This window comes from Passer montanus, unplaced genomic scaffold (assembly GCF_014805655.1).
Source record: "Passer montanus isolate IOZ18808 unplaced genomic scaffold, ASM1480565v1 scaffold89, whole genome shotgun sequence".
In the NCBI taxonomy this organism is placed as follows: domain Eukaryota; kingdom Metazoa; phylum Chordata; class Aves; order Passeriformes; family Passeridae; genus Passer; species Passer montanus.
Window position 1 is genome coordinate 1,534,328 of NW_024374256.1, and position 27,980 is coordinate 1,562,307.

Sequence of the window (27,980 nt, forward strand, 5' to 3'; positions counted from 1 at the left end):
GTGACCCCTGAGCAGTTACTCACACTTCCCAAAGACATTTCCTGCCAGAGACACCCTCAGCTCCTGCTGCTGCTGCAGGTTTCCCCCCTTCTGCTCATTGTATTTTTGTTTTTGTACCAACTATGTAAAATGTGGGTGTTTTTTTTTTTTTCTTTTCTGGAAAAAAAAGATAATAAAGACCATGGGCAATGGCTGCTGGTGATGTTCTGTGTGTGGTTACTTTTGTTTTTCTCCCCTGGGGTTGAGGAGCCCTGACCCCAAATGGGGGTCCCAGGGCAGGGGGGCTGTGCTGGGAACCACCTTCCCTGCAGCCCCCCAAACCTGTCACGGAAACACGGACCGCTTTGGGTGGAGGGGACATTAACAATCCCACCCATGGCAGGGACACCTCCCCTATCCCAGGCTGCTCCAAGCTCCCACGTCCAGCCCGCCCTGCGACACTTCCAAGGATCATGGCGCAGCCACAGCTTCTCTGGGCACCCTGTGCCTCCCCACGCTCACAAAGGCAGAACTTCCTGCCAGCCTGCCCCTGTCTGTGTCCCTCTGAAGCCATTCGCGTGTCCTGTCCCTCACCATCATCATCCCCCCCACACCCGCCATCTTCCCCTCCTCTCCCCTCAGGGCGCCCCCTCCCCGCGCAGGCGCGGCCCCGCGCGCCGCCGTGTGACGTAAGCGGAAGGGCACGTCACCGTCCGGCGGGGCTGAGGCGGCGCCGCCGGGGCAGGTACCGGCACCGGGAGGGACCGGGGAATTACCGGGCATTAACGGGTCTTACCGGGGATTAACGGGGTTTACCGGGGCTTGCCGGGCACGGCGGGGGCGGTGCGGGCGGGCTGTGTCCCCTTCCACCGTGTCTCTCACCGGCGGCCGCGTCCCTCCCCTCACGGAGCCGGCGGAGGCCCGAGGGCCGCTTCCCGCCCCGGCGGGCTCCCGGCAGCGGCGGCACCCGCCGGCTCTGGCTGTGCGCCCCGCTCTCGGCCGGCTCCGCTCGCTGCCGGCGGCGGCGGGCCCGGGCAGCCCCCGGTGAAGGGCGTTGCGCTGGGGCACACCGCGCCGGAAGGGTCGGCCGCCGGTAGCTGTGCTCAGCCTGGCCCTGCGAGGAGCTTCGGGAGCAGCCCGGGGTGCGGCAGTTCCTCGCCCTGGTGTCGGAGGCTGTGGGTAGGGATCCCTTCCTGAGGGAGGAGGAATCCCGCACGGAGAATGGGCTGATGAGTGTAACTCGATCTGCTGCTGCCCCTGGATGGAGGGAGGAGGTCCAGGCGGTCGGGTCTGGGCTGTTTGTGCTGGGCTGGCTCTGCAGGAACCAGTCCTGCAGGCTGCAGGGCTCGGGGATGGTTTTCCTTGCACCAGCGGGTGCAGACTCCACTGATGACACAGCTGGAAAATTCCAGAGCGTGTTTCTGGGCTTCCCCACGGGCTGCTTATCAAAGGACTCACACAGACAGTGTGAAGGGCTCCAGAGCAGCAAGTCAGAGCTGATTTTTCCCAGGTGGTTCGTTTGCTTTGGGCTCAAACAATCATCTTCAACCCCTTTATTTTCATCTTCCCTTTGATAAAGGAAGGGAGCTCTCAATAAAAAATGTCGTGGATCAGAGAGGGCGAGCTGACCATCATAGAGAGGTTCTGTGCCAACATCATTAAGGTAAGGGGTGGGTTTGGGTGGGTTTGTGGTGAGGAGCTGGCAGGTCCTTTGGGGTGGAGCTGTCTCTGTGGCTGCAGTGCTCTGGAAAGGGAGCGTTGTTGGCACAGCTGCCTTCAGTGCTGGCACTGGATGTGCATCCCTAAACTCATCCCGGGGTGGGAGATTGCTGAGGCTTAGCCTTGCAAATGGGCAAGGCTGCAGGCAGTGCTTGCCAAAAAGGATCTGTGCCCTGGCTGAGGCAGGCAGGGCATGGGAGGGAGGGACAGGAGAGAGATCCTCACGCTGGGAGTTGAAGGAAGGAAACTGAGTATTGGCACAAAATCTCACCAGTCCCAGGAAAATTCTCTCCTTGCTCAGGCTTGAGACTGGTGGTGCTGCCCTAGTGAGGTCAGGAAAGGAACACTGGAAAAGGAACACTCCTCTTTGTGGGGGAATTTGTTTGTCTTATGGCCTTTCCTTGTGCTCTCTGAAGGTAACTGTGTCTGTGAAAAGGCCCTTGAGCTCTGAAATTAAAAATGCATCATTAACCCCCTCCCTGGTGGCAGCACTGAGCTCCTGAGCACTGCAGCTCTGTCCTGAGGGAAACAGGGAGGGCAGAGCTGCTCTCCAGTTCAGGCACTTGGCAGCACTGAGCTGCTTCTTTGGAGCCCCCAAACTGGGCTTGGCAGGGAGGAAAGGAGCACCCTGCCCATGCCAGCTGCAGGGAGGCAGCAGTGCAGCCCTGGGAGCACACGGGGCTGTGGGGACAGCCCTGCCCACTGCTGCTCTCCTCTGCTTTTCCCTCTTTCCAGGCAGGTCCAATGCCCAAGCACGTTGCCTTCATCATGGATGGCAATCGCCGCTACGCCCAGAAGTGCCACGTGGAGAGGCAGCAGGGACATTCCCAGGGCTTTGATAAGCTGGCACAGGTGGGGAGGATGTGTTCTGCCTTTGTGTGGTGGGAGTTTGAGCTGGGTTTGCTGCTGGACTGGTGTGCTGTGTGCCTTCTCTTCGTTCCTCCTGTGCTTGGAGCTGCTGTTCATCGTCAGGATTCACAGCTTCAGCTCCTCCCTCTCTGTGTTCAGTCATTCTATTCAGCTGTTTTTCCTTCTGTTTTGCACTCCATTAAAATATCTGCCTTACACATCCCAAGGCTTTTATTTCTCTGAAACAGGTGACTTTCTCTGAAAATGTTTTGAAAGGTGCAGTATGATATAATTTATAAACCAGTGGTGCTTTTCCTGGCTGGATGAGTCCCCTGTGATGGATTCTCATCCTCAGGTGGTGATATTTTCCTCCTGTTCTTTAAAATGAATCTGAAATTCACATCCAGGGGTTCCATATTTTTGATAGTCATTTCTTTTGACCCACTCCTGGCCTGGTGGGAGACCACAGGAAGGTTTCACATGGAGAAGTTGTGTCTTGCTGGCCTGATTGTTCCGTTTTGTCCTCTTGCAGACCCTGCGCTGGTGCTTGAACCTGGGCATTCGGGAGGTGACAGTTTATGCCTTCAGCATTGAGAACTTCAAACGCTCCAAGGAGGAGGTGGATGGCCTCATGGACCTGGCCAGGCAGAAGTTCAGCCGCCTCCTGGAGGAGCAGTAAGAGCCCCCCACGGGTGGAACTGGGCCAGGACACCACAAATTGCAGAGATGTTACAAGCTGTGAGGATGGATTCATGAGGAGAGCCTTCCCCACCTGCAGGCAGGCACTGGAGGGGCTGTGCCTGCCTGGGTGGGGTGTGCAGCTCTGTGCATAAACACTCAGATTTGGGACAACTGTGCCACCCAAACCATGGGGACGAGGACAGCTTTCAGATAAACACAGCACAGTCAGAAACACTGAGGGCCGGATGTTTTTTCCATGAAATATCAAAAGCTCTGTCTTAGTTTTTGGTTAGTTAGAGGTGCCCAGAGCCTATGGTTGTATTCTAAGCCTCCACATGTAGGGATGCCTAATCTGTGATCATGTCCTGGTCCTTTGGTTATGTCTGTAGCTCAGGAACTGGTGTGGGGAATGATCACTGTGCCTTTATGGAATGGTTTGGGATGATCAAATCTCAGCCACTTTGGCACACCTGCAAACCAACTTTCTCCAGTTCCCAGCTTGGCTGGAGCTGTGGGTGGGTGTTGGCACTGGTGCAGTAGAGACTGATGTGTTTTCTGGGTGCAGGGAGAACCTGAAGAAGCACGGGGTGTGCATCCGTGTCCTCGGGGATCTGCCCCTCCTGCCCGTGGATATCCAGGAGCTGATTGCCCAGGCTGTGCTGGCAACCAGGAACTACAACAAGTGAGTGACACTCAGTTTGAAGAGCTGATGCCTCACGTCTTCCTCCTCTTCCTGAGGGCTGGGACTTGTCAGACATGCTGCAGCTCTTTTTTCTTCCTGGTCCTACAAGCACACATCACTGTCATGTGCTGGGCTTTCCCAGGATGAGCCTCTCACAGCTTTTCCTCTGTGCAGGTGCTTTCTGAACGTCTGCTTTGCTTACACATCGAGACATGAGATCAGCAATGCTGTCAGGGAGATGGCCTGGGGCGTGGAGCAAGGACTGCTGGAGCCCAGGTAACTCTTGGCTTTCTGTGTGAGGCTTTTGGATGAATCCTGCCTGTCTTACCACTCACACTGCATGAGGAACCTCTGGGAAGCCAAGTAGCTTTGAAATAGATCTCATTAAAACACTGTGACTGGAACAAATGACTTAAAGTTACTATGCAATGTTTGGCTTTTATTATTTCAGTTGCCGTGGTGATAGATACACAACCAAGACAGAAGAGAAGTTAGGTCTGTGTCTTAAGTTAGTTTAAATGTGAAGGCAGATTTTATGCCACAACAATTGGCTGCTTGGCTGACAGTCTTAGCTATGAGGTCAAACAACAGATGAATCATGAATGCTGCACTGTTCCTCCACCCTGAAGGAGAAGGAATAGTTACACTCTGCTCTGCTCCAGATGGAAGCCCTCACAGTCTGCTTCCACCACTGTGTTATGTTTCAAAGAGCAGGAGTGGGATGCTCTGGGGGCTGGAATAGCATTTGGAATAGCCTGTGGAGCAGACAGCAGTGTCTAAAAGAAGCAAGTCAATGACTGTCTGTGGTTCAGCTCCACCACCCAGTTTTAACTTGCAGCCCTGAGTTTGCATAAAACCCCTTAACTGTGGTTTGTGGCACATGCATCAGGTAGGAAGGGTGTCTGATAAGCTGTGTCTCTTTCAGTGACGTGTCTGAATCACTGCTGGATAAATGTCTGTACACCAACAACTCCCCCGACCCAGACCTGCTCATAAGGACCTCGGGAGAGGTTCGCCTCAGTGACTTCTTGCTGTGGCAGGTAAAGTCTGTGTTCTCTCCTTGGGATGGTCCATCTTTGCCTCAGAGAGTGCTGGTGTTCCACTGACTGCAGGTACAAGCAGATGTGAGGGCTCTGAATCTGCTTCTGCTGGGGTCAGGTAACTTCAGGATGGACTGGGTGCTGGGGCACCTCTGAGCAATCTGTTTCTGGCAGATCTGTGTTTGCCTAAAATCATGAATTCTCATCCCTTGGCTCCTCTCCTCACCTTTAGATAATTTCTTGTTTGTAGAGAACATGAGTGGAGTTGCTTCAGCTGAAGCTCACATGTTATTTTACATGTACAGTTTGGAGCCAAAACCCACTTGCCTTTAGGCAACCACATCAAATTATTCCCATTCCAAATTACTTAATTGGCAAGTTCTCAGAAGTTGTCTGGCCTGAGCTGTGCTTACCTACCAAGGCATCCCCTCTCCTCCCCCTATTTTTGGGCACACCCATACCCTGGGTGGTGTCACTTTGCTTGCTCCTCTCGGTGGTAGAGGAGTTCTGTTAAGTGTTGGATTGTTTAGCAGTCATCATAGGAACATATTTACCTCAAACTGGGAGGAACTTGGTGGCAAAAATAGGTTTTGACTTGAAATCTTTCATCATCCAGCTCAAGGATATCTTCAGTGCACCACAACTCTTGGCTTCATTAAGCAATTTAAATGCCACCAGTGGGCAGTAAGGAATATCATGAGATGTCATTTGAAGAATGGCTTAAATGTCATGTCCTGATCCTCAGTTCAACTGTTATTCCCTTAGCCTTTGGTACTCCAGTGTTGCTATTTTAGGTTTTTATAAGTCTGTGATGCTTAAGCTATTAAAAATACCTCTCTGAAGACCAACACAGCATTAGAAAGGATTCTGCTGATGCCTTTGCAGGAGTGGATGACTGGTGTCCCGGCATTGAAAATTAATTTGAAGGGCTCTACATTGTGCAATTTCAGACTCTCCTAGCTGGTTTTTTACCTCACTTTAAGTAGAATCTGATAACACAGCCTAGGTAAAACCTTTGTGGGGAAAGTGGGATGGTTTGCCCAACAGAGTTGCATCTTAATGACTTTCTCTTGCTCAGTGATTAAATTATTGGTGGTCTTGCTTTCTGCAGACATCCCATTCATGCCTGGTGTTTCAGTCAGTCTTGTGGCCAGAATATTCCTTTTGGAACTTGTGTGAAGCTATCCTTCAGTTCCAGATGAACTACAGTGCTTTACAGGTAAGGGAGCCTTGGGGAAGTGGAAAGCCCAAGCCCATGTGTCATCTGCATACAGCTGGAGATCAGGTGAGAGGCTGCAAAGTGGGAGCAGTGCGTGTTGGTTAAGATCTTGTTTCAGTAGCAGCTCGTGTGCTGCTCCTCCTGTACCCCTGTGGCTTGTTACAAGGTCTTGGTGTGTGGCCAGACTCCTCTACTTTCAGCAAGACCCAAAATACCCAAAGTCAGCACTGTCTGTGTTACTCATTGCTCATTCCAGCAGCTGGAGCATCTGTCCCAGGGCTCACACACCCAGTGAGCACTGCTGCTCTGCCACAGGGTGGAATCTGTCTCGCACTGGAACAAGCAGGCAGTGCTCACATGCGCTTCCTTAACTCCACTATTGTTTTTAGGGTTGTAACAAGTGGGTGTGGAGTTTCCTTTCTGGGAGCTGAAATGAGGCAGCCTGAGCTGTGAGTCTGTGCACAAGTGTCCTCTTTCTGGTGGGTCCAGATGTACCTGCTGAAGGGGTTGTTCCTACTGCTCACTGACGTTGTTCCTCTCCTTTTAGATCTGTTGCTGGGAGCTCTCCCTGACCTGGTTCTGATACAGCTGGCCAATGCAGTAGTGACATAGGAGTTTGGCTATTTTTAAGCAAAACAAGTGTGGGAGCTGGATCTCTTGATGGAGCAATGTGGGGGCCAGCAGCTGGTGACACAGAGGCAGCAGTGACAGCAGAAGGGCCTCAGTGTGGCAGCTCTTCATCCCCACCACATCTCGCTGCTGAATGTGTCTGTTCCTTAATTATTTGGGTCCTCTTTTTAAAAATAGGCATTGCATTGCCCTTTTCTACCTTCAGGGACCTTGCTCACCCCTGAGAGCTGTCAAAGAGATTATAGCCAGTTGTGGTTATGGCTGAATTTAATCAAGTGCAGCCAGTCTGGCAGCATCCAAACTCTCCATGTCCTTAACCTCTTTTGTTCCTATTTCTGGCCCAAGTCTGCCCTTTTCCTACCAGCAATTCATTGTATTAGTTCAACTAATGGCAGTTCACCTTCTGCATGAAGAGGGGAGCAAAAAAGGCAGTAGTGTTTGTCATTGCCATGAGCTTGGCCTCTGTCTGGAACAGTAAGGTCACTGTTCTGACTTTGCTCCTGGTGCTGGTTTCTGACAGGCAACAAATGCAGCTTCTGTTCCCAGCTATCCTCATCTTTTCCTGGTTCTGGTTGGTGGCTGAATGTGTTCATGCCATGCTATTATCAAGGTTTCTCATTGTCCACATTTGTTCTCTGGTCAGTTTTCTCCCTGTAAGAGCCACTTTGCAGTGTCTGAGGCTGCCCTTTTTTCCAGGGAACCCTCACAATTGTGCAAAGGGAGTTCTTCTCCCTCAGAGGAACTGAGATTTAGGAGCTGGGTCTTTTTAAATTTAAAATAGGTGATCTTGAAATCCAAATGCAAAGCAAATTCTCTTGGTGGAAGGGTTGCTGTCAGTGAGGATGATGGGGCTGGAGAGGCCTTGCTGAGAGGCCAGGATGTTTTACAGCAGCTGTGTCTGCTTTGGGAGCGTGCTGCTGCTTTTGGGGTGTGGATGGGCACAGGATGGAAGGGGAGACAAGGTACAGAAACCCCCCTTGTTTTGGAGGTAGTGGACAAAAGATATTCTCCTTCCACCAGCTCAAACAGCATCACTTTTAGTGGCTGCCATTTTCTTTCCCAGCTGGTTGTTGCTGTCCATGGAGTGCCAGCAGCAGCTGGACCCTGCTTTTGGCAGCTGGTGGATCTTGGGCAGGAGTGCAGGGCCAGCCTGCCCCTGCAGTGGCAAGCTGAGTCTGCTCTGGGCAATAAACAGGATTGCACCTTGAGGGTGGAAGTCTTCTGCTCAGCAGGCTGATGATCCCTGCAGTGCAGGTCAGCCCTGGAGAGCATCCATTCAGTGGGTTTGCTGGGGACACTGCTGCTCACATTGCCAGCACAACAAAAGCTAATTTCCAGAGCTCTAGCTGCCTTGGGCTCAGAGAAAGTGTGGGGATGAGTGAGTCAGGCTCTCATTAGAGTAATTATTCTTCTTGCTTGTTTGAAAGACCAGCACTTCCCAAGTGTGTATGTGTCAGTTTATGTCACAGTGACCAGTTTTACAGTTTTTAAAAGCAGAACCTCAATATTCCTCCCTGCTGATTTTTTTTTTTTTTTACCAGTTTTACAGTTTTTAAAAACAGAACCTCAATATTTCTCCCTGCTGATTTTTTTTTTTTTGCTGTTGGGAGCTGCAGGCCAGGACGTGTGCAATAAGGAGAAATCTAAAAGTGGTGTTCTACAACAAAATATTTCAAATACTTGAAGGGTAGACAAGGATGACTCCTGCCTTTGCATTTCTCCTGCTGTGTCTCAAGCCAGTGCACCCTTAGATCACAGAAATTTGGGAATGCTGAGCTTATTCCTGCTTTTGTTTTAAAGCTGATTAGCTCAATACTGGATCATCTCAAAGAATTTCCCTGTAAGTCATGGTTTGGAATCCCCTAAAACCTTTCCGCAGCCAGGGGAACAGGAGCAAAACTGCTGTGATAACACTGGTGAGGATAAGAGTGTGCATGTCTGGGCTTCAGGAGTTCTCCTGTAGCTGTTCCTCTCTGATTCCACTATCTGAGGGTTTTCCCAAATCTGTCCTGACTTTTATCTGTTCTAACTAGGAGTGAATGCTCTGGGCAGAGCTGTGTCTTGGAGGGAAAGCTCAGGAGGATATCCCTGTATTTCTTGAGAGGTGGAAGAGGCAGACCCAGAGGCAGACCCTGGAGTGAACCTGCAGATCCACGGCCGGGCTGTTTGTGCCCCGTTCCCCAGGTGAGCTCAGAGGCCTGGGAAGGTGCTAACACTCGCTGCTTTTCACTCCAGAAGGCCAGAGACTCCTACCTGGAGGAGAGGAGGCGGCAGCAGATGGAGAGGGACCAGGCTTACGTGACCAAGAAGCTGCAGCAGGAGGGGAGTGTGGCCCACGGAGACTCGCGGCGCCGGCGCACGCTGCTGCAGAAATGCACGGCCCTGAGGGAGGAGAGGATCCAGGGCTTCCTGCAGGCCCTGGAGCACAAGAGAGCAGACTTCTTGGAGAGACTGTGTCCCGTGTCTGCGTGACACAGGTGCTGGGCTCTGGGGAGCACGGCGTGCAGAGCTGCTGCCCACAGGGACTGGCTCAGCAGGGCAGCCAGGGCTGCTCCAGGAGCTCCATCCTGCTGGCCCTGCCCCGAGCAGGGATGGCTGCTGTGAACTCTCCTGGCCTGGGATGCTGCTGAGGAAGGTGGTGCTGTCCTGTGTCACCTCCCTGCCCTGGTGACAGATACCTGCACCCTGCTGGGTCCTTGACAGGCCAGGTGACAAGAAGTTAACTGCAATGAGCCTCCTGCAGTTCTCTGGTTGCTCCTGAACTGGCCCAGCCAGACCAGTCCCATTCAATCAGCCTGGGCTCGGGTTCTTCCCATGGCTTTGCAGCAGGGAATCTTCAGTTGAGATGTCCTCTGCTGTCCCATCCAGAGCCCTGCTTTCTGCAGGGAGAGGATTGTTCCTGTGCCAGGGGCATTCCCCACTGCCTGCTCACTTGTCCTTTCCCCACCTGACTGCTGGGTGGGATGTACCCTCTCCTGGTCTCCAGAGAGCTAAAGGAAGGGTTCCCAGCCTTGCTGTAAGGGAAAAAAGCTGCTCCAGACTTCAGCAGGTTCTGAGATCTCTCCTGAGCAGTGGATGTGGGGAAAACCCAGGTGCTGGTGTTGGACCACACTGACCTTGGGAAAGGCTCTGAGCAGGCAGGAAAAAAGAATTGGTTGGGAATGAACTTTCTCAGGAAGGAAATTGGCTAAACAGAGGTGATGGCTGCCATGCACCAAAGCCTCTGAGGGAGTTCCAGAGAATGAGGGTGGGCTTAGTTCAGGAATACAGAACCAATACAGGAATACAAAACCAATCTCTGACCCCAGCCAGAATGGTTCAGAAGGGCAGTTTGGCTGATGCTAAAGGAGTGCCAGAGCAGCTGTGGAGTGTTGCTTGTTCTCAGTTTTCCACTGGCAGGGAGATGGACAAGCTGATTTCCAGGGTTGTTTCCATCTCTCATTCCTCCTGGTTTCCGTCCTCACGATCAGAATAACTGAAAATGTTTGATTTTTGCTCCTGATGCACACACACACACACACACACGTGTGGCAGTACCAGCTGTTGCTGGGTTTGAAGTGTTTCTTCTTACCTCCAGGTGAAAACCACAAAATGCAGATTTAACAGCCTTGTAAGTGCTGCACACTGAGCACTTGGCCTGTGATTGTGAAGAACTGTGTAGTCAAACTGGGAATAAAGTATATTCATACCAAAGTTATTTAAAAAATAACCTGAATGTTTAAAAGTATGCAGAGCTGCTTATTTTGAGGTGTGATGAAGCTGGAATCCAGGTTTAATATAACAATATTTAATCTGTGACAGACTCCTCATGTGATTCCTGCTAGCCTGGCAGTGATTTGAGGGTTATTTTTACAGTGTGGTGTGAGCACTTTGCTGATGCCCCAAAGCCTGCCCGAGTGAAGCTGTGTGCAGGTGCCACCTCTTGTGTAAGTAGCAAAGAGAATTTGGCTAAAAATGTGCTGAGATGATGAGAGCTGTTGATGTTAAACTTATTTTGCTGTATTTTATTCTCTCCATGTTTCAGGAAACTGGAAACAGTGTGCTCTCCATGAGATGGAAACTCTCCAGTCTGCTTTGCCAGGCTGATGGGGAGACTCTTCTACTCAAAAAATGTATTTTTGCCTTAAGAAAAAAAAAAAATCCATTGTGTTATGACTCTACAGGTGCCAAAAGCCACAGTGGTGGCTTCCACAAAGTACTGGCCCTGTTGAAGGTGAGGTAAGTGAAGGATCTGCTTTATAAAATACTGTATGGAAAGTTTTAATCCATTTTATAAAAGGCATCGCTGGAGCAGGGGAGGAGGAAGAGCCTTTCGAGCAGTGGGAAAAGGTTCCTGTTCCCTGACTTTGTACATTTCACCTGCATCACTTATTGCAGTAAATGCCATTTTAGTTATTTCCCCCGTGAGCCTCCCCTTGTTAGAGGGTGGAGATGAGTTACCCAGGCAAACTGCAGAGTTTGAGGAGTGCATCTTTGCAGTGAATCTGTGGAATAGAGCCCCAGGCTCCTGTCAGAGAACAGAACCTCATTCATTGATATGCCTTGAAGATGGGAAAAATCAGCATGGCTGGAAGAATAGGTGTGAAAAACCCGAATGTACCTGTGCAGGGAAGGGGAAAGGCTGCTCCTTGGGGTGAGTTTCTGAATGAGGCTGGGCTGAGAAGTGAAAAGTTCGGGGCTCAGTGCAGTGCTGGAGATGTTTAGCTGGATTTGCTGTGCCGGGTGTGAGGATGTCCCCAACTCCCGAGTCACCTGTGGGAACGCATTTACCGTCGTTTAATTGCTTTTTAACATTTTCCTCTCTCCTTGCAGCACTGCCTCCCCCTCGCTGGGGTTCTCTGCCCGCGTTTGCGGTGTTTTTACGGAAAAAAGGGCGCGCGGTGCTTCCCGCGGGAGCCGCTCCGCGCCGGGGGGGCGGCGGTGCTGAACGAACAGCTCCGCTCACCTGCGCGCGGGCCGGCCGCGGGGTGCGGCCGCGTCCCCCTCACCCCGTTATCCCCGAGCCGTTTGTCACACCCCCAATTTTCACCTTTTCCCCCCCATTTTTCCCTCCCCTCCCCCCCCCTCTCCGCGGGTTTCCCGCGCGCGCGCGCGGAGCGGGGGGGGGGGGCCACGTGACCCCCGGCGGCCAATGGGCGCGCGGGGCGGCGGGGATCCGGCTGGAACCGGTTGGGCCGCGTCCGGCTCTATATAAAACTTTATAAACACCCGATTCCAATTAGTGGGGTCGGGAGCAGCGCAGCCCGCCGGGTGCAGCCCCGCGCTCCGCTCCGCTCCGCTCCGCACCGCACCGCACCGCTCCGCAGCGCGCCCGGCTCCCGCTCCCCCGCCTCCCTCCGTCCCTCCGCCGCTCCCTCCGCCCCCTCACGCCGCGCGGCGCGCTCCGCTCTCCCCCTCACACACACGCACACACACACACACACACACGCTCGCACACGCGGAGCCATGCCGAAGAGAAAGGTACGTGCAGCTGCCGCCCGCCGGCCTCTCCCCGCTCACGGAGCCCGCTCCCCCTCACGGAGCCGCCTGTGGCAGCGGGGGCGGGACCAGGCGCTCCCCCCGCGCGTTCGGGGCGGTCGCGGAGCAGCGAGGCCGCGCCGCGGGGCCCGGTGGTGAAACAGCGGCTGGGGAATGGGGGTCCTCTCCAGCACTCACAACCTGTGTCCCTGTCCCCAGGCTGAAGGAGAGACCAAGGGCGATAAGGCCAAAGTTAAGGATGAGGTAAGAAGTTGGGTGTTTTGAGAAAGTTGGATCATCAAGTGTTTCCGTTGGAAGGTGGGATTTAACGGCGTCGGAATAACTGGGGAGTAGGGAGGGAGGGTTGGTCTCAATTGATTCTGGCTTTTCAAAGTCTTAACTGTTTTTTAACCATGAGAAATCTACTTTTAACCGTGAAAAATCGACTCAACTATCATTAGCTATTAGTAGTTTCAACAGAAAAATCTACTCAACTATCATTAGCTATTAGTAGTTTCAACAGCATAGCCTCCTGTTTCTTGAGAACACAGAAAAAGGGAAACTGGGAAACTACCTTCTTAATCTGTAAAAACTAAAGAACTATAAACGTAATTTCTGGGGGTTTACTGCTTTGGGAAGAGAGCGAGTTTGTGAGATTTTTGGGAGCTCATATTTGGTGTCATTTCAAGAGAACTGTTCTCCTTTCCCAACAGCCACAGCGGAGATCAGCGAGGTTATCTGCTGTGAGTATCCCCTTGCTGGGCAGAGGTGTCACCACGCTTGGTGTTTCACAGTGACCCCTGGGTGTGGAAATGTGTGTCATCCTGGAGGTGAAAACTTGAGTTCCTGCCTTGAGGACCTGCCCCATTGCGTGCTGCTGTGGGAGTGGTAAAATAATGGACAAACCAAATAGCTGCTGCAGTTGCAAATGTTTTTATTTGCTTTCCTAATGCTAAGCTATTTGGCCTGAATGCTTAAAAAAAAAAAAAAAAAAGAAAAGAAAAAAAAAAAGTAGTTTGTTTCTCTGGAGCAGGATTTGAACAAGGGCCTGGAGTGCCGGGACAAGGGGAATGGCTTCCCCCTGCCAGAGGACTGGGGTGTGGGGAAGGAATTCCAGCTGTGAGGGTGGGGGGATCCCTGGCAGTGCCCAGGGCCAGGCTGGAAGGGGCTGGGGGCAGCCTGGCACAGGGGGTGTCCCTGCCATGGCTGGGTGGCACTGGGGGCTGTGAGTGCTCCCAGACCACCCCACGCGTGTCTAACACAGCTTTTCTCTCCCTGCAGAAGCCCGCTCCTCCCAAGCCAGAGCCCAAACCTAAAAAAGCAGCTCCAAAGGTGAGTTGGGTCAGGGCTGTCTGCGAGGGAAGGGAATGAGTGGGTGATGAGGTCTGGCACTGCCTGGCAGTAACAGCAGCTGCCAAACCTGGGGTTAACAGCCCTGTGTGAGGAAACTGAGCTGCATCGCTGCCTAAAGCTGCGCTGACCACTTGCAGATTTTACAGAATTTGCATAAAAAATACCCAAGTGAAGCCTTCACACTTGCTGTCAGTCCCTTAGCAAACCAACCTTGGTGTCTGTGTTCCTTTGGGGCCAGCACCCCTCACCCAGGGGCTGGTGCTGGCAGTCACAGCAGATGTTCTCTTGCATTTACAGAAGAGCGAGAAGGTGCCCAAGGGGAAGAAAGGAAAAGCTGATGCTGGCAAGGAGGGAAACAACCCTGCAGAAAATGGAGATGCCAAAACAGACCAGGTATCCCAGCAGCCTGTGGTGCACCAGCACTGATTCCCTTCCCTCCTGGACCCGGACAGGTCTTGGCTTGTGGCAGCAGCTTGCAACACTCAGCACCCAGGGGGGTGTTGGTAAAGAGTTAAATTGTCTGTTTGCCAGGGGATGTTGCCACATGGAAGTTACTGTTCTTCTGTGAAGTTCAAAAAGACTTCTAAGTTGTGTTTTAGGGTGCAACAGATGTTCAGTTTAATTTTATTAGACATCAGAGCTGTGCAGCCCAGAGAGGATTTGTTCTGCTCAGGGTTTTGCTATATAGAAAAATGAGTGTCTTGTTTTTTAATGTGTTGACTTGTTCCCCTTTTCCCTTTCAGGCACAGAAAGCTGAAGGTGCTGGTGAAGCCAAGTGAAACGTGTGAATTTTTGATAACTGTGTACTTCTGGTGACTGTACAGTTTGAAATACTATTTTTTATCAAGTTTTATAACAATGCAGAATTTTGGTTTACTTTTTTTTAAGCTATGTTGTTAGCACACAGACCGCTTCATTGTTGTGTTCTGGGGGGGTGGGGGGCAATGGGGACAAATGTCATTTAGTCTATTTCTCAAAACCTAAATTTTAATAAGAAAAGCTTTTGCCAGTCCCCCAGTTTTTGGAAGAAGGGCCCTTCCTGCAGGGAGGAAGAAGGGATTCCCCCTTGCTGCCTGTCAGTTTTGTCCGGGTGAACATCAAAGCTCCCAAGATGCTGTTGCCTGCTCCAAATCCCAGTGCCACCAGTTGTCCTTTGGCGTCCCCTGCTCACCCAGTCACTCCAAACCACAGCAGAACATCCTGGGGACATCCCTGTCAAATGATCCGGGTTTCTGGTGGCCAGTCTGGGATGCACTGGCTCAAAAAGGAGCTGCACTTCCTCTTGTCTCTCGTGGACCCTCAGACACAGAAATCTGCCTCTCAAGGTGGTTCTGCTCTCCAAGTCAGGGTGGGTTTGTGCAGAGTTGTCAGACAACGCGCGCACGTGCACCCGCCCACCCTCACTCTAAACTTTGCCCTCTGCCAGTGCAAGCTGAAGATTCTTAGGGGTTTTTAGCAACTTCTCCATGTCAGTAGTCCACAACGGGAGGGGAGTTTGACAGTTGTTGTGAAGTGTTGCGGATTGTAGCCCATGTCCTGCCTCAATGACCATGATTGTTCATGAAAAGTACCTTTAATAAAGCTGGATACGGTTTGGCTTGGACTGTTCTTAATGCTCTCATTTCTCTTTAGTTCATGTGGTTTAAGAACATTTGCTTTGTGCATGTCTGTGTGTGTGTTTTCATTCAGATAATTAATTGTGGTAATTCATACCTGAAAAGCAAGATCTCCTTAACCTAAAAGTGAGGTTTCCTTGCCTAAAAGCTAGATCACTGCAGGCTGTTTGTAGAGCCTTGGCTTACTTGGAGGCTGAAAATGGAACGTGTAAATGAATCTACTGAGATAATTTTCTTTATTTTCTAAAATGTAGCACTGTACAAAACGAGAAGGAATACAGTGATCTTGCTGCAGAGAAAAGTAAAATTTTGGTGAGCTTTTCTTGGGAGTGAAACCAGAACTGGCTCCATAAAACTGATGATGTGTTACATTTCTGCACTTAAACTTGAATATTGTTGCTCCTGCTAATCGAATCCAGACCTGGCTGGGGTAGTGACTAAGCAGGAGACGAGATTTTTTTTGAGTAGAAATGCACCATTTTTATAATTGCTACTTGGAGTCCAGAGCAGAGCCAAACCCAAACCCCCCTGTGGAAATGTCTCCTTCAGTGACTGTCAGATGGAATATTTTTTCCATCTCTGCTTGGCTTTCCCTGGGATTTCAGTGTCTGTTTGTGATTAAGTTCAGTGACCTGTTTCAACCTGTGCTGATTTCAGAGGGAATCCAGTGCAAACGAGCAGGGCAGAGTTTCACATCCAGAAATTTCCGATGTTGGGAGTGCTGGAAGTGTCCTGGAGTGGCTGTACACACAGAAGGCACGTGGGGATTTACCCCCAGGAACTGCTCCAGCCCGTGTTCCCATAGCTGCTATGTCTAACAGAAAAGAAATAATGAATAATCCTGTTTAATAATCATTAAACCCCACCCAGAAACAGCCACCAAACCTCCTGAGCCGTCGCTGCAGCGGCCGGGAAGGGGATGTCCCTGCACAAAGGAAAATAATCATTGAATCTTAAAGTTGGAAATAGCCTACCTTGCTTTTGCAGAGTCTTACCTTGCTGGGCATCTACAACTGATCAAGTACTTCCAGAGGAGCTGGGTCTGGGGGTTGCCAGTGGCCAGGCTGGCAGCTGGAATGTTCTGGTGATGGGTGACCTCTTCACCCCCAGTCATTAAACAAACTGCTGCTAATGAAGGGGAGCTGGAGGCTGCTCTTTGTTGACAGAGTTACTCCTTAACTTCATCCTCCCACCCCCCAGCAGCCTGTGCTGGTTCCTTGCAGCATCTAAACCCCCCAGAAAGCCGTGGACATTTTGGGTGCTGAGGTTCCAGCCTCCATCTGAGGGGCTTCCACCGGCGGTGCCCTGCACTGCTGGAGTTCTTGGGCTTGACTCGACAGGCAGGGCTCATCTATTTCTCCCTAAGCAAATAGAGACTGAGGGATGCTGAAGCAGTAAATCCAACTAATTAGCTGTGTAAATGAGGGCTGGGGAGCAGCACTGAGCTGCAGCCCGTGCCTGGTTCGTGGTTAGAGGCACCACAAATCTGCATCGCCGCCTGCCAGAGCGCCTGAAGCTGAACAGGCTTTTTTTTCTGCTAAATTGTAATCATTTTACATGGGAAATGGTCTCTTTTGTTGGGAATGGCATTGGTGCTGCCAGGTGCCGTTAACAGGCTGGTCTTGTGTGGGCTCTGCAGCAGCAGGGATTGTGTCCTGCTGGAGCTTTGGGAAACATCACCTCCAGGGTCCAGAAAGTCACCACTGGCAACAGCAAACAAATGAGTTCTGTGCTCCATAGCAGGCCTTGAAGCTGGGCACCAGTATGGGTTAAATCCATGCAATATTAGGGCTCTGACACTAATTTGTTTCTCCATTTATTGATTTTAGCACGAGTCACTTGGGAAATAGTGTCTCTTTTGTATCTGTTGGGAATGGCATTGGTGCTGCCAGGTGCCGTTAACAGGCTGGTCTTGTGTGGGCTCTGCAGCAGCAGGGATTGTGTCCTGCTGGAGCTTTGGGAAACATCACCTCCAGGGTCCAGAAAGTCACCACTGGCAACAGCAAACAAATGAGTTCTGTGCTCCATAGCAGGCCTTGAAGCTGGGCACCAGTATGGGTTAAATCCATGCAATATTAGGGCTCTGACACTAATTTGTTTCTCCATTTATTGATTTTAGCACGAGTCACTTGGGAAATAGGGCCAAATTGCTGTTGTCATTTATTTGCCTCTTAATAGGTGAAGTTGCAAAGAATGGCCAAGTTCTGCACAGGGCTGAAGCCTTTGGGATGCTGGAAGTGGATACTGGGATGATCCTTGTTTTCCCAACACTTCAGGATTTTGCTGGGGTTTTAATAACAGTGAAATGACTGATGAATTATACAGCAAAGTCTCTGGACTTCCCCACAAAGCAGCAACAATTAAACTGAGCAGAAGTTAATGTGAGCAAGTTGCCAGCCAGTTCCCAATATCCTACAGAGCCACCTTTCCCCCAGCCTTGGGTTTATGTTAAACTGAAAGTGGATTGGGCTGAAAACCACGAGAACAGGTGAACTGGACCAGGAGGACTCCCCAGGTCCCTGCTCCTCCCAGGACAGTGCCCTGGGATGAACAGTTTTGAGTTTCAGGATCATTTCCCCCAGCAGCAGTTTCCCTTTTGCCTTCCCAGAGCTCAGTTCTGTTTGGAAGAAGCAAGAGTTTCTTCCAGCCCTGCCACAGGTGGGCTGAAAGGCAGCAAGGAAGGAAAATGCACAGAATTCAGTGAGTGCAGCCAGAGGATATTCAGTTGCAGGATCATTTTTGTCAGAAGAATCACGCAGCTTGGTGGCACAGGGATTTCATTGTCCCTAAATCATCCCAGATATGGTAATACCATACCCAGGGACTAATATTGCTGACTATAATTCCTGAGAAATGGCTCCTTCCCCTGCAGCTGCTGGAGATGAAACGGAGCTTGAGTTAAACTCACAATTTACAGAGTGAGCCCATCATTTGTGAGGGATGGGGAGGAGATGGCACAGGGGGAGCTGTGGTAGAGTTGATTGAAGCTAATAAAGATCTTTAATAAGTTGGCTTTAGAAGATTTCTGATGTGAGAGACTGGGCTTTTTAAAGACCCTTTATTAAAAACTGTTTTGTCTCTTTTTTTTTTTTTAATAGCATTTTAACAATCTCCTTACAAAGGGAGCCTGAAAATCTATGGTGTGGCAGAAGAAACTGGAGTAGAAAATTACAGGGAAAACTTCGTAAATGTGACACTTTTTAAAATGCATTGAAGCCTCCAAATAAAAACACTTCATTGCCTTGGGTACAGCAAACCAGCCTGGAGAAAGCACTGGGAGAACCAAGAAGGAGCAGTCCCAGGTGTGGAGTAGGTACCACAATTCTCTGCATTTTGCTGGACACATAAACCCCAAGCTAAATTTCTACTTTTCCCCTTCTAAAGAGATTTGATAGTAGAATAAACTTTTTCTCACTCAGTTATAACACTGAGGTTACTTTTGCATTTTGAACAGATTTCCCTGCAGGCAGCAGTTCTCCCCTGCTCTTGAGTTTCTTGGTGGCTCTGCAGGGCTGGGTGTATGTGGCAGTCTCCTCCTGGACAGGAGTTACTATTAGATTACTATCAATCTGGATTACTATTTTAGCATTGCCCAGACAGATTTTGTTTGCTTTTATTCCACTGAAGTGGTGTCTTGGTGCTTCTTGATGGAATTCAGTCTTCCCTCAGCACAAGAGCTGAACATTCCTGTAGTAGGGGTTCTGAGTTTAGCCCGAGGACTGATTGCAAACTTGAGCAATTAAATTAGCTTTTCTCATCATCTCCTCCTTACTGGAGATAACAGCAGAGGTTGTTCCTGTGCTGGGGGTGTTTGGTGGATGGGTTCTTTCTCCTGCAGCCTGGTTGGAGGTGCCCAGTTTTCCCTGCCATGCCATGATCCAATTCACCTCTGTGCTGCCAAACCGCACAGAGGAAAATCCCCTTGACACTGAATAATCGCTCTTGCAGAAGATATCCATGATTTTCAGCTGGCTCTGAGGCACGCTGCCAGGGCAGGCTGGGCTTGGCACCCTCCCGGTGCTCCTGGCACGGCCCGGTGGGCGCAGGGACCCGAGGGGCTGCTCAGCTCATTAACACGCCGTGATTAGCAGCCTGTTCCTTCCCTCGGCCACACGGTGGTACCAGGAAACACGGAATGGGGCTGGCAGGCCAGCCAGGGCCAGGTAGCTCCAAAAGCTGCTCGGCAGCCCCGGGGAGGCTGGAGCCGGGCTGTCCCAGTCCGAGGAGAGCTGCTCGCTCCTGGGAAGCAGAATCAGCGCTGCCTCCACCCTCTGCCACCTCCAGAGATCCCTGCTGGACAAGCTCCACTCACCCGAGCAGGGTGAGCCCTCTCTGAGCCTCTCTTTCCAGTTTTTGGTACGATTTTGCTCAAAATCCAGACGGAGTGCTCAATTCCTCACTGGTATACAGGCGTAGCTGACATTGCAAAGGAATTTATCCACGTTATCTCAAGCCTTTGAACTTGGGCTTCCCATATTCTATTTTAAGAATCACTGGACCATTCCTTTTCCTCCTCAGGCCATTACTGCAGCTGCTGTGACACATGTCCTGAAAGTTTGAGCCTAAAACTAGAGCTGCCACTCTCCATCTCATCTGTCCTCAGCTTGTGAAGGGATACTTTATCCTAAACCCAGATTTAAATAGGCAGCCTATAAGCCAGGTCTCTTTTAGGTTTGTTGGCACAAAATACTTCTATCAGGCTTGCTGAATCTTCAGTGTGAGAGCACAGGATAAGTGGTGGTGTTCAAAGAAGTAATACATCATCATTGAAAAGTCTCCTGTGCTTTTTGTGTTACTTCATTTTGCTTTTGTATTCCAGTACTGAGTTTGTGCTTTTGCTCTCCAAGCCAAATCTAGGAAATTGAGTTGTAACGTCTGTGCTAATCTCCTTAAAAGTCTGACCAGAGTGATTCTTCTGATTCTGTAAAACTCTGGGCTCACTTTGCCAGCCAGCAACTTTTACCTGCCTTGTATGAAAGACAGAACGATATCCTGTGAACTGTATTGTGCTGAAGCAATGCCACCAGTTGCTGGTTTTCCTTCACCTTTCCCACTCCCAAAAGCCTCAGTGGTTGGGTTATCTCCTTCTAGCACATGCTTTCCATGTTTATCTTTTCCAAGGACGGTGTTGAAAGCTGGGAAGGAAGTGGCTGCTTCCCAGAGCTGGCGAGATTGCAGGGAAAGCACTTGACACCCTCATGACACTTCCTTGAAATGGATGCAAAACAGAAAGATGAGCTCCTGGTAAGCCAAACTCATTCCTCTTATTCAGTTCTCAGTGCCTGCTTGGGGCAGGGATTTATGCATTTATTGGGACGAGGATTTATTGGACAAAGTGGGCAAAACTCCACCCAGAACTACAGAGAAAAAGCAGAAGACAGAGATTTCCAGTCACAAGTGTAAATGCTGTGGCAGGAAGATTAGCAAAGGTTGAAGCCAAGTGTTCCAGGGGCATCTGAGTGCTAAAAACCACATTTTATTCAGTCTCCAGTGAGCACACCCTGTCACCATGCCCTGGTAGTTGTAGATAACAAACCTGCAGTGATTGTTCTGTGACCAGGGAAAGGAGCAGGCCAGGGTTCCACCCATTTGCAGTGAATTGTTGGGAATTTGGTTTAGTGATTAACTCAGGGAGTGAACAACTTCCATCAACAAAGCAGGGATGAACCAGCCCTCACCTTAGGTTGTGTTTGGGGAGGAAAGGCCAGGCTGGATGGGGTGAGGAGAAACCTGGGGCAGAGGAAGGTGTCTGCCCATGGCAGGGGTGGCATGAGATGAGCTTTAAGGTCCCTTCCCACCCAAACCTGGGATTTTATGAAATTCTCTGAAAGCAATGGGCTGGTTTAACCCACTGGGCATGCAGATAAACCCTTCCCTGCTGCCCCAGAGCAGGGCTGGCAGCCCCCAGTGCTGGCTAATTCTATGAAAGCGATGGGCTGGTTTAGCCCAAACTGGGTGTGCTGATAAACCCTTCCCTGCTGCCCCAGAGCAGGGCTGGCAGCCCCCAGTGCTGGCACTGACGTGTGACATCCTGTGCTGGGAGCCTGCCCCGCACCAGCAGCAAACAGATTGTTCAAGATAAACCTCCCCAATGTCAGCCCAAGGTCCTTGTCACATGCTGCGTGCCCGGAGCTGGGTCTGAGCATTCCCTGGGCACTGGAGCTGGAACTGGAGCTGGTTTTGTTTTAAACTCAGCTTCCTCGGGTTCCTGCTGGGGTGAGGAGCAGCGTCTGGGCAGTGGAGCTGCCCAGGCAGAGGTGAGCAGAGCTGTGGCTGCTGAGCAGCTCTCCATCTCCCTGCCTTGTGCAGCTCCCTGGCAGGGCTGGGCCCTCCTCAGCACAGGGAATCGCTCCACAGCACCACCCTCACCTCTCCCCCTCTGGCCTCTGCAGCTTTTTGGCTTTCAGGCACCCCCATCGTACACAGGGAGGAAAAAATCACTTCATTTTCCCCCAGGCAGGTGCAGGACCCTGAGGGGTAACACACCCTCTGTGTGGGCTGGTTTGCCTCGTTCTTGAGCTGCTTTGCTTTCCACCTTCACTGAAAAATTAATTTCTAGGGCCATAGTGCTGCTATTTAAACCCATCTGGTTTTGTCTGAGCAGTGCTGATATTCAAAGCCATGCCCGTGTCTTCCTCTTGGAGAGGGGACATTTATCTGCTGGTAATTGACTCCCATATTAACTTCCAACTGGCAAGCAGCTGCCAAAAACCTGTTTTCCATCTCTGTTGATCAATAGTCCCTTTCAACAAGTATCTGGTGTTGCAGAGTGTTAACAGCTAATAGCACGATGATTCTTATCCTATTTCAAGGACTGTAGCACAGCTCAGAGTCCTTATATCTCATAGAAGAGTTCTGAGTTCAGTAACGTTACATCTGATGTTATTTATTATCTATTTCCGACACACTGACCCTTTCTGCAGCCTGTCTTGTGCTGGGCCACTGCCACAGGACATTTATCTCCAACACCATGTCAGTGGCTGCTCAGGTTGAGGGGGGAAATGATTCTGTGCAGACTGTGAAGAGAAAAACGGGATGGCAGGTCTGGCCAGCAATGTCTGACACCAGGTTGGGAGGAAAGGGTGGAGGGAGCTCTTGCCTGCCATGCAAGCCCCAGTTGTGCTGTCACTGCAGTCAGCAGCAAATCCAAACCACCTTCCAGGGCTGCAGCTGTCAAACTGCCCAGTGCCTCTGGCCAAATCCTTCTGGGCATAAAATAACATCCTCTGAAGCTTTTATCTACCCACTGGGTGACAAAATACCCAATTAATCAAGTTTTTATTTTGTAAATTACTGTTCCTCAGTGCCTGGGGATGCACAGGACAGCAAAGCAGAGGTGAGTGAGAGGGGACATTCTTGAATTCTGGGACATGAACTTGGGGACACATTTCTTTATAAGATCTTCAGTCCTCAGTGATAAATTGTCACCATCTGAGCAGCAGCACCCTCCCCTCTGCACCGTGACAGAGGAAAGGCAGAGCCACAGTGTGAGGAAGAGGTGGCTTCCATCACAAGGGTGCCCACAAAGTTTAGAGGAAGAAAGATAAAAGTAAATTCTTGCTTTGTTGCTAGAAATTCTCTTTTCTGAGCAGTTCTGCTGTGTGACAGTGAAATGAGAGCAGCACACAGGAATCAGGCAGGTGGATTTGTAGCCTGCTAATGAAAACCCTTTGGGCTGAGCTTGGAGGGCCTGGAGGGGCACTGAAAAGTGGTTCTGTAAGAGGATTTTTCTAATGCAGGATCAAGTGTGTCCTGCCTCATCAGCAGAGGTGTGAGGGCTCCCGGTAAAGCTCCCAGGAATGCACCAAGCTCTCCTCAGAGAGCCAGAAAAGGCCCAGCTGGGCAATCCTGATGCTCATGAGGGAAACAGCAATTTAACAGTCAAGCAGCAAAGCACCAGCCTTGCATTTCTGACCCATTTTGTGTGTGCTGTGACTCGTGCAGTGCTGCAGAAACCCAAGAGCCTCCCTGAGTCCAGAGTCTGTTTGTTTGGGGTTTGGGGGACGCTGATGAGGGACAGATAGATTTTCTTTTTCCAAGAATCAAGTTTCTGCCATCACTGAACCTGTTGTGCCTTTTGTTCAGCTCCCAACAAGGAGCCCATTGAGCACTCTTTGGATGAATCTGCTGGCCCTGAAGCCAGCTGAGTCATACCTGTGCTCTGCTGAAGCACACATAAAATACAGGAACAGTTGTTACTGGGAGAGACCTGTTTCTCTCTCCCTAAATGATAAAAAACACCTCTTTCCCATCTCTCCCAAAACTCTGTGTGCGCCTTCCTACCTGATCCAAGCAGTCGTTAGGCCAAAATATTCCTGGCCAGGGTAATTTCTCATATTTTAGAAGTTTATGGTTATTTTGGGACGTGGCTTTTCAAGGCTGGATGTGTGCAGAGGTCTCTGCTTAGGAAGGGGACTGAGAGGTGAAATGCTGCCAGTCATACATTGATTTGAAATCAGAAATAAAGTTTGGGGTCCCCCCAAGGAAAATCAGTTTCTGTGGTGTTTGGGCTTCTCATCAGGATTTCTGAAAGTTGCTCCCAATCTAAAATGATTTCTTTATTTCTGCTGTGGGATGATGGCATCCCAAACCCGGGATGGGGTAATTGGGAGCAGGTATCTGTGAGTGCCTCCTGTGAAGCAGGACCAGGCTTGTTCAGCTGCAGGATGTCAGCTCTAGACCACAAACCCTGGAATGACATTTTCCTCTCCCTGGAGCTGGAATTCTGTTGAAATGTGCTTTTGTTTTCTCCTCCCCTCTCTGGAGAAAGTGGGACTGTGTGCTCTGGAAGCAGCACAAAACAGAGGGTATCTTTTTGTATCCACTTAAAAGTCCCATCATTTGTTTACAAGTTCTTAAACCTAAAAGAACCATAAACCCTGACTGTACTTAGTGCTGTGTTTACTCAGGTTTCTCCCTCCTGGGGGACAGTGCAAACAGCCCTGGCAGCTTCACTTCTGTTTACAGTTTCTGATAGTTTTTTCTTTCATGTTTTCACTCCCTCACATAGCCCTACACTGAAATAAGCTACAAACATAGTTGTGTGCTCATTAAAAACTAAATTTGATTGATAACTTGCTCTAAATAACTTCCCACCTGGGCTGCAGACCTGTTCTAAAAATTAAATTAAAAAAAAGAGAAAAGGTGAGGAAATCCTTGTGTTTTACATGGGGTTTTGAAAAAGCCTTTTTCGGGTGGGAAAAGGAATCTTTTACAAAAGAAACTCTGTGTGAGGATGGGCAGGCCGTGGCACAGGGTGCCCAGAGCAGCTGTGGCTGTCCCTGGGTGTCCAAGGCCAGGCTGGGCACTGGGGCTGGCGCGCCCTGGGACAGTGGAAGGTGTCCCTGCCCAGGGAATTGGATGGGCTTTAATGTCCCTCTGCAGATCCCAAGTCCTCAGCAGCTCCTCGGGAACCCAAGAGGATGGGCGGCCGTGGAACAGTTCCTCTGAAATCCCAGGAAACAGCCAAGGGTTGGGACAGAAGCACGTGGAATTGGGCAAAGCATGATCGGTGCATAGCTGGAATACCAAACGCCCGAGCAGCTCCCACCCTCACCCCGATGCTCCGAGGAGATGTGTGGGTTTGCAGCAGATGTTTTCCTCCTTCTGCTCGGGTGTCAAGGCTGCGTCCTGCGCGGGAGCCAGCCCGGCGCTGCTGTGCTGGCATCCAGGAGAGGGAAGGTGAGGGATGCAGGAGACGGGCAGCGCTCGTGTCCATGGCAACCGGCAGCTCTGGCCTCGCTGCCTCGCAGCTCGCTCCTTCCCCAGCGCCTCCCTGGGCACAGCCCGGCCCAGACGCGTCCCTCGGCTCAGGATTCCTGGGAAAAGGTGCAAAACCCACAAGTCAGGCACGCTCCTGGAGCCAGCAGCTCCTTGGGCTCTGCAGCAGGAACCCCTGGCTTGGGCTGCCTGTGTGCACCAGGGGCTCCCGAGATCCGGGTGCAGGCACGGGGGGTTCACAGAAGCACCTCCCAGCAGCACGGTGGGCTTGGCAGACTGAGAGCCCGCGGAGCCGGCAAAATGCAGTTTATTCTGTCAGGAAACAAGGGTTAATGTGTGCTGGACACCTTCAGAAATGCATCTGAGCTGAGCAAGGGGAAGTGGTGCTCACCTGTGCAGGAATGTGGCAGGGGTTGGAGGTGTTTGCTCCGTGGATGAGCCTCAGTCTGCACAATCCCTGCCCAGGGAGCAGGAGCTGCCTGGGCTGCGCTTCCCCGAGAGCTCTGCATCCCTCTGTGGTGCAATTCCTGCATTCCAGCCACTGCCTGGACCTGCCTTGGGGAGCGCTGCCATTTGAGGCAGCTGCAATCGCACCCAGTGTGGAGGAACAGAAAGAAATCTGTCAGAAAAGCAAAAAGCTCTTAGAGGCAGCCAGCTTTTCTCATTTCTAGGACCCCTGCTTTGTATTTTCAAAGTGGTTTGTACCACGCTAAGGAACAATGTTCCTGGGATCAAAACAAGGTGATCCATCATCTCTTCCTCCAGAGTGGAAAACAAAGCAGAAGAGGCAAAGAAACGAGATGGTGAATGGAGAGCTGGGGATTAGAAGGGTTCAGGTTCTGCCCTGGCACCAGAAACATGACTCAGTTTCCCTGTGAGGACAACAACGAGCTCTGGATCTGTTTGGTCAATATTTGAAGCACAGAGAGGGTTGCTGCAAGCTCTAATTAATTTACTGTCTTAGCAAATTAGACGAGTCTATAAATTGTGGCAGATATTTGGGACTCAGCCTTGCCAGGAAGGTCTTGTGCCTGTGAGCTTTTTTGCGTTTCCTTGAATGTGTAAAAGCAGCATCACACAAAGCAGGCAGGGGATGAGCTGCCCATGCATCCAGAAAAAAGAAAGGATGCAGTGAGCCACGGGAGCCCTGGGTTACTCTGTGGTCATGGGGAGAATCACCTGGCCAGCTTTTGGAACAGTGAGTCAAAACTGCATCTGGTAGTGATGATACAGATCAGGCTCTATCTGCTCTGGAAGTGCTTGGGGATGTCCTGGTTTCGGCTGGGATAGAGTTAATTTTCTTCTTAACTGGCTTAACAAATGTTGTCAGCCTCTCTGCAAAGGAAAAATGTTACACAGCCAGCCAGCTGCAGAGGCAAAAATATCTACAACTGTATTTGAGGAGGATTTGATGGTTTTAAAACCAAACTAAACCCACAGTATTTTGAATTTCCAGCGAATGCAGCACTGACAAAGCATCCAGCTGATCCTGAGTCTCTGTTTACCTCAGCAGCAGCTCTTCCCAGCCTGCAACTCTCTCAGAAAAATGCCAGGCTATATGTTTTAATCACTGTATTTAGCCATGACAGTCACCCAAACAGCAGATTTTGCTTTTTGCACCCTGCTTCCAGGATCAAGGATGCTTTTTATAGCTGTTCTTTGACTGGAAATAAATCCTGGGGGACACCACTACCTCATTTCTCTTACCCCGCCATCCTGCCCTGAACTTAGCAGCAATCTCCTGTGGCACAATTCACCTTCTGTTAATCCAGCTGGGATTCAGCGTTACCTGGAGCAGGAATGGGGGGAAGGTCAGCCTGAGAACTTCTGGCTTCTCTTGGAGTACATTGGGGTTTGGAAAAATGTGAGTAGAAGAAAACTTTTTCCTGTGTGAGAATCTGACAGGTGAGAATAGCCAGGAATTCTGAACACCCGTTTTTAAGGTGGATGTGCTCTTTATCCCTGTCTTTTAGGGAATTCCAGGGCACTGCAGGAGGTGAAGCGCAGTGATTCATGGCACATCCCAGACCAGGAATCCGGATTTCCTGGAGCAGTTTCCTGAGTTCAGCAGCGATCTGAGCCGTGTTTGTCCTCACCACCTGTCCTGGGATTGTGCACACAGGGAAACAGCCGGGCACTCCCAGAGGAAAAATCTTTCCAAGGCACGGAAGAGCAGGACCCAGTGTCATGAACTTGGAGTAAGTTTCAGGTGTTTGTGGTGCTGTGAGGATTCTGTAGAGCTACAGAATGGCTTGGCTTGGAAGAGATTTGTAAAGACCATCTTGTCCTGGCATGGGCAGGGACATCTTTCACTGGCTCAGCCACAGCTCTTCCTGGCAGAGGCTCCTGAGTCCCCAGAGCAGGTATTTCATGGTGCACCCAGGCTTCACTTCCCAAGGTTTCAGCCTTCCAGTGGAAATCATCTGGGCTGTCCCAGCCGTGGTGTGGCCACAGGCCCAGGGCAGTGCCTGTTCCCTGTGCTGGCACTGCTGGGACCCCTCAAATTGTGGGGTCAGAGACAGTGAGAGTCTGGGGGTGTCCAGGGAAGGGAATGGAGCTGGGGAGGTCTGGAGCCCCAGGAGGGGCTGAGGGAGGTGGGAAGGGGCTTAGCCTGGAGAAAAGGGGGATCGGGGGGCCCTTCTGGCTCTGCACAGCTCCTGACAGGAGGGGACAGCCGGGGGGGGTCGGGCTCTGCTCCAGGGAACAGGGACAGGAGCAGAGGGAACGGCTTCAAGCTGCCTCGGGGGAGGTTTAGGTTGGATATTGGGAAATATTTCTTCACCAAAAGGGAGGTCAGGCATTGAAACACGCTGCCCAGGTTGAGTCACCATGCCTCGGGGGATTTAAAAGCCGTGCGGATGTGGCACTTGGCGACACGCGTCCGCGGTGGCCTCGCTGCTCTCGGGGGGAGCTTTTCCAACCCGCACCATCCCGCTGCCATCCGCTCCCGCCGCACGCCGGGCTGCGTTTGCCGGATGCTCCGGGCGGAGGAGCCCCGCAGCCCCTCCCCGGCGGCTGCCGCCCGCCCCCCGCCC

The 27,980-nt window shown here is 51.0% G+C and overlaps 2 protein-coding genes across 3 annotated transcripts; both read left to right on the top strand.

Moving 5' to 3' along the window:
- Window positions 1-657: 657 nt before the first annotated feature.
- Window positions 658-10,971, top strand: DHDDS (dehydrodolichyl diphosphate synthase subunit). 2 transcript variants are annotated; one of them, XR_005630368.1, is made up of 10 exons: window positions 658-724; window positions 1,559-1,642; window positions 2,434-2,550; window positions 3,080-3,222; window positions 3,794-3,910; window positions 4,085-4,186; window positions 4,836-4,950; window positions 6,062-6,169; window positions 9,035-10,725; window positions 10,824-10,926. XR_005630368.1 is itself a non-coding variant. In XM_039733682.1 (9 exons), exons 2-9 carry the CDS (start codon window positions 1,580-1,582, stop codon window positions 9,269-9,271), a joined length of 1,002 nt encoding a protein of 333 aa, XP_039589616.1. In that variant the 5' UTR covers window positions 658-724; window positions 1,559-1,579; the 3' UTR covers window positions 9,272-10,971. The 2 variants fall into 2 exon arrangements, 1 of the variants encoding a protein (XP_039589616.1); XM_039733682.1 differs by having other exon boundaries at window positions 9,035-10,971.
- A 944-nt stretch (window positions 10,972-11,915) lies between these two features.
- On the top strand, window positions 11,916-15,217 carry HMGN2 (high mobility group nucleosomal binding domain 2). Its single transcript, XM_039733685.1, has 6 exons — window positions 11,916-12,259; window positions 12,476-12,520; window positions 12,970-12,999; window positions 13,538-13,588; window positions 13,907-14,002; window positions 14,353-15,217. The coding sequence occupies exons 1-6, from the start codon at window positions 12,245-12,247 to the stop codon at window positions 14,386-14,388; spliced, it is 273 nt and encodes a 90-aa protein (XP_039589619.1). The 5' UTR covers window positions 11,916-12,244; the 3' UTR covers window positions 14,389-15,217.
- The last annotated feature ends 12,763 nt before the right edge of the window (window positions 15,218-27,980 follow it).

Bases quoted from the DNA above. Each gene is read 5' to 3' on its own strand.
- DHDDS (XM_039733682.1), top strand. From the start codon at position 1,580: ATGTCGTGGATCAGAGAGGGCGAGCTGACCATCATAGAGAGGTTCTGT. The intron at 2,551-3,079 runs GTGGGGAGGATG...GTCCTCTTGCAG, and splicing joins GCTTTGATAAGCTGGCACAG to ACCCTGCGCTGGTGCTTGAA. The intron at 4,951-6,061 runs GTAAAGTCTGTG...TGCTTTCTGCAG, and splicing joins GTGACTTCTTGCTGTGGCAG to ACATCCCATTCATGCCTGGT.
- HMGN2 (XM_039733685.1), top strand. The intron at 13,000-13,537 runs GTGAGTATCCCC...CTCTCCCTGCAG, and splicing joins GATCAGCGAGGTTATCTGCT to AAGCCCGCTCCTCCCAAGCC. The intron at 14,003-14,352 runs GTATCCCAGCAG...TTTCCCTTTCAG, and splicing joins GAGATGCCAAAACAGACCAG to GCACAGAAAGCTGAAGGTGC.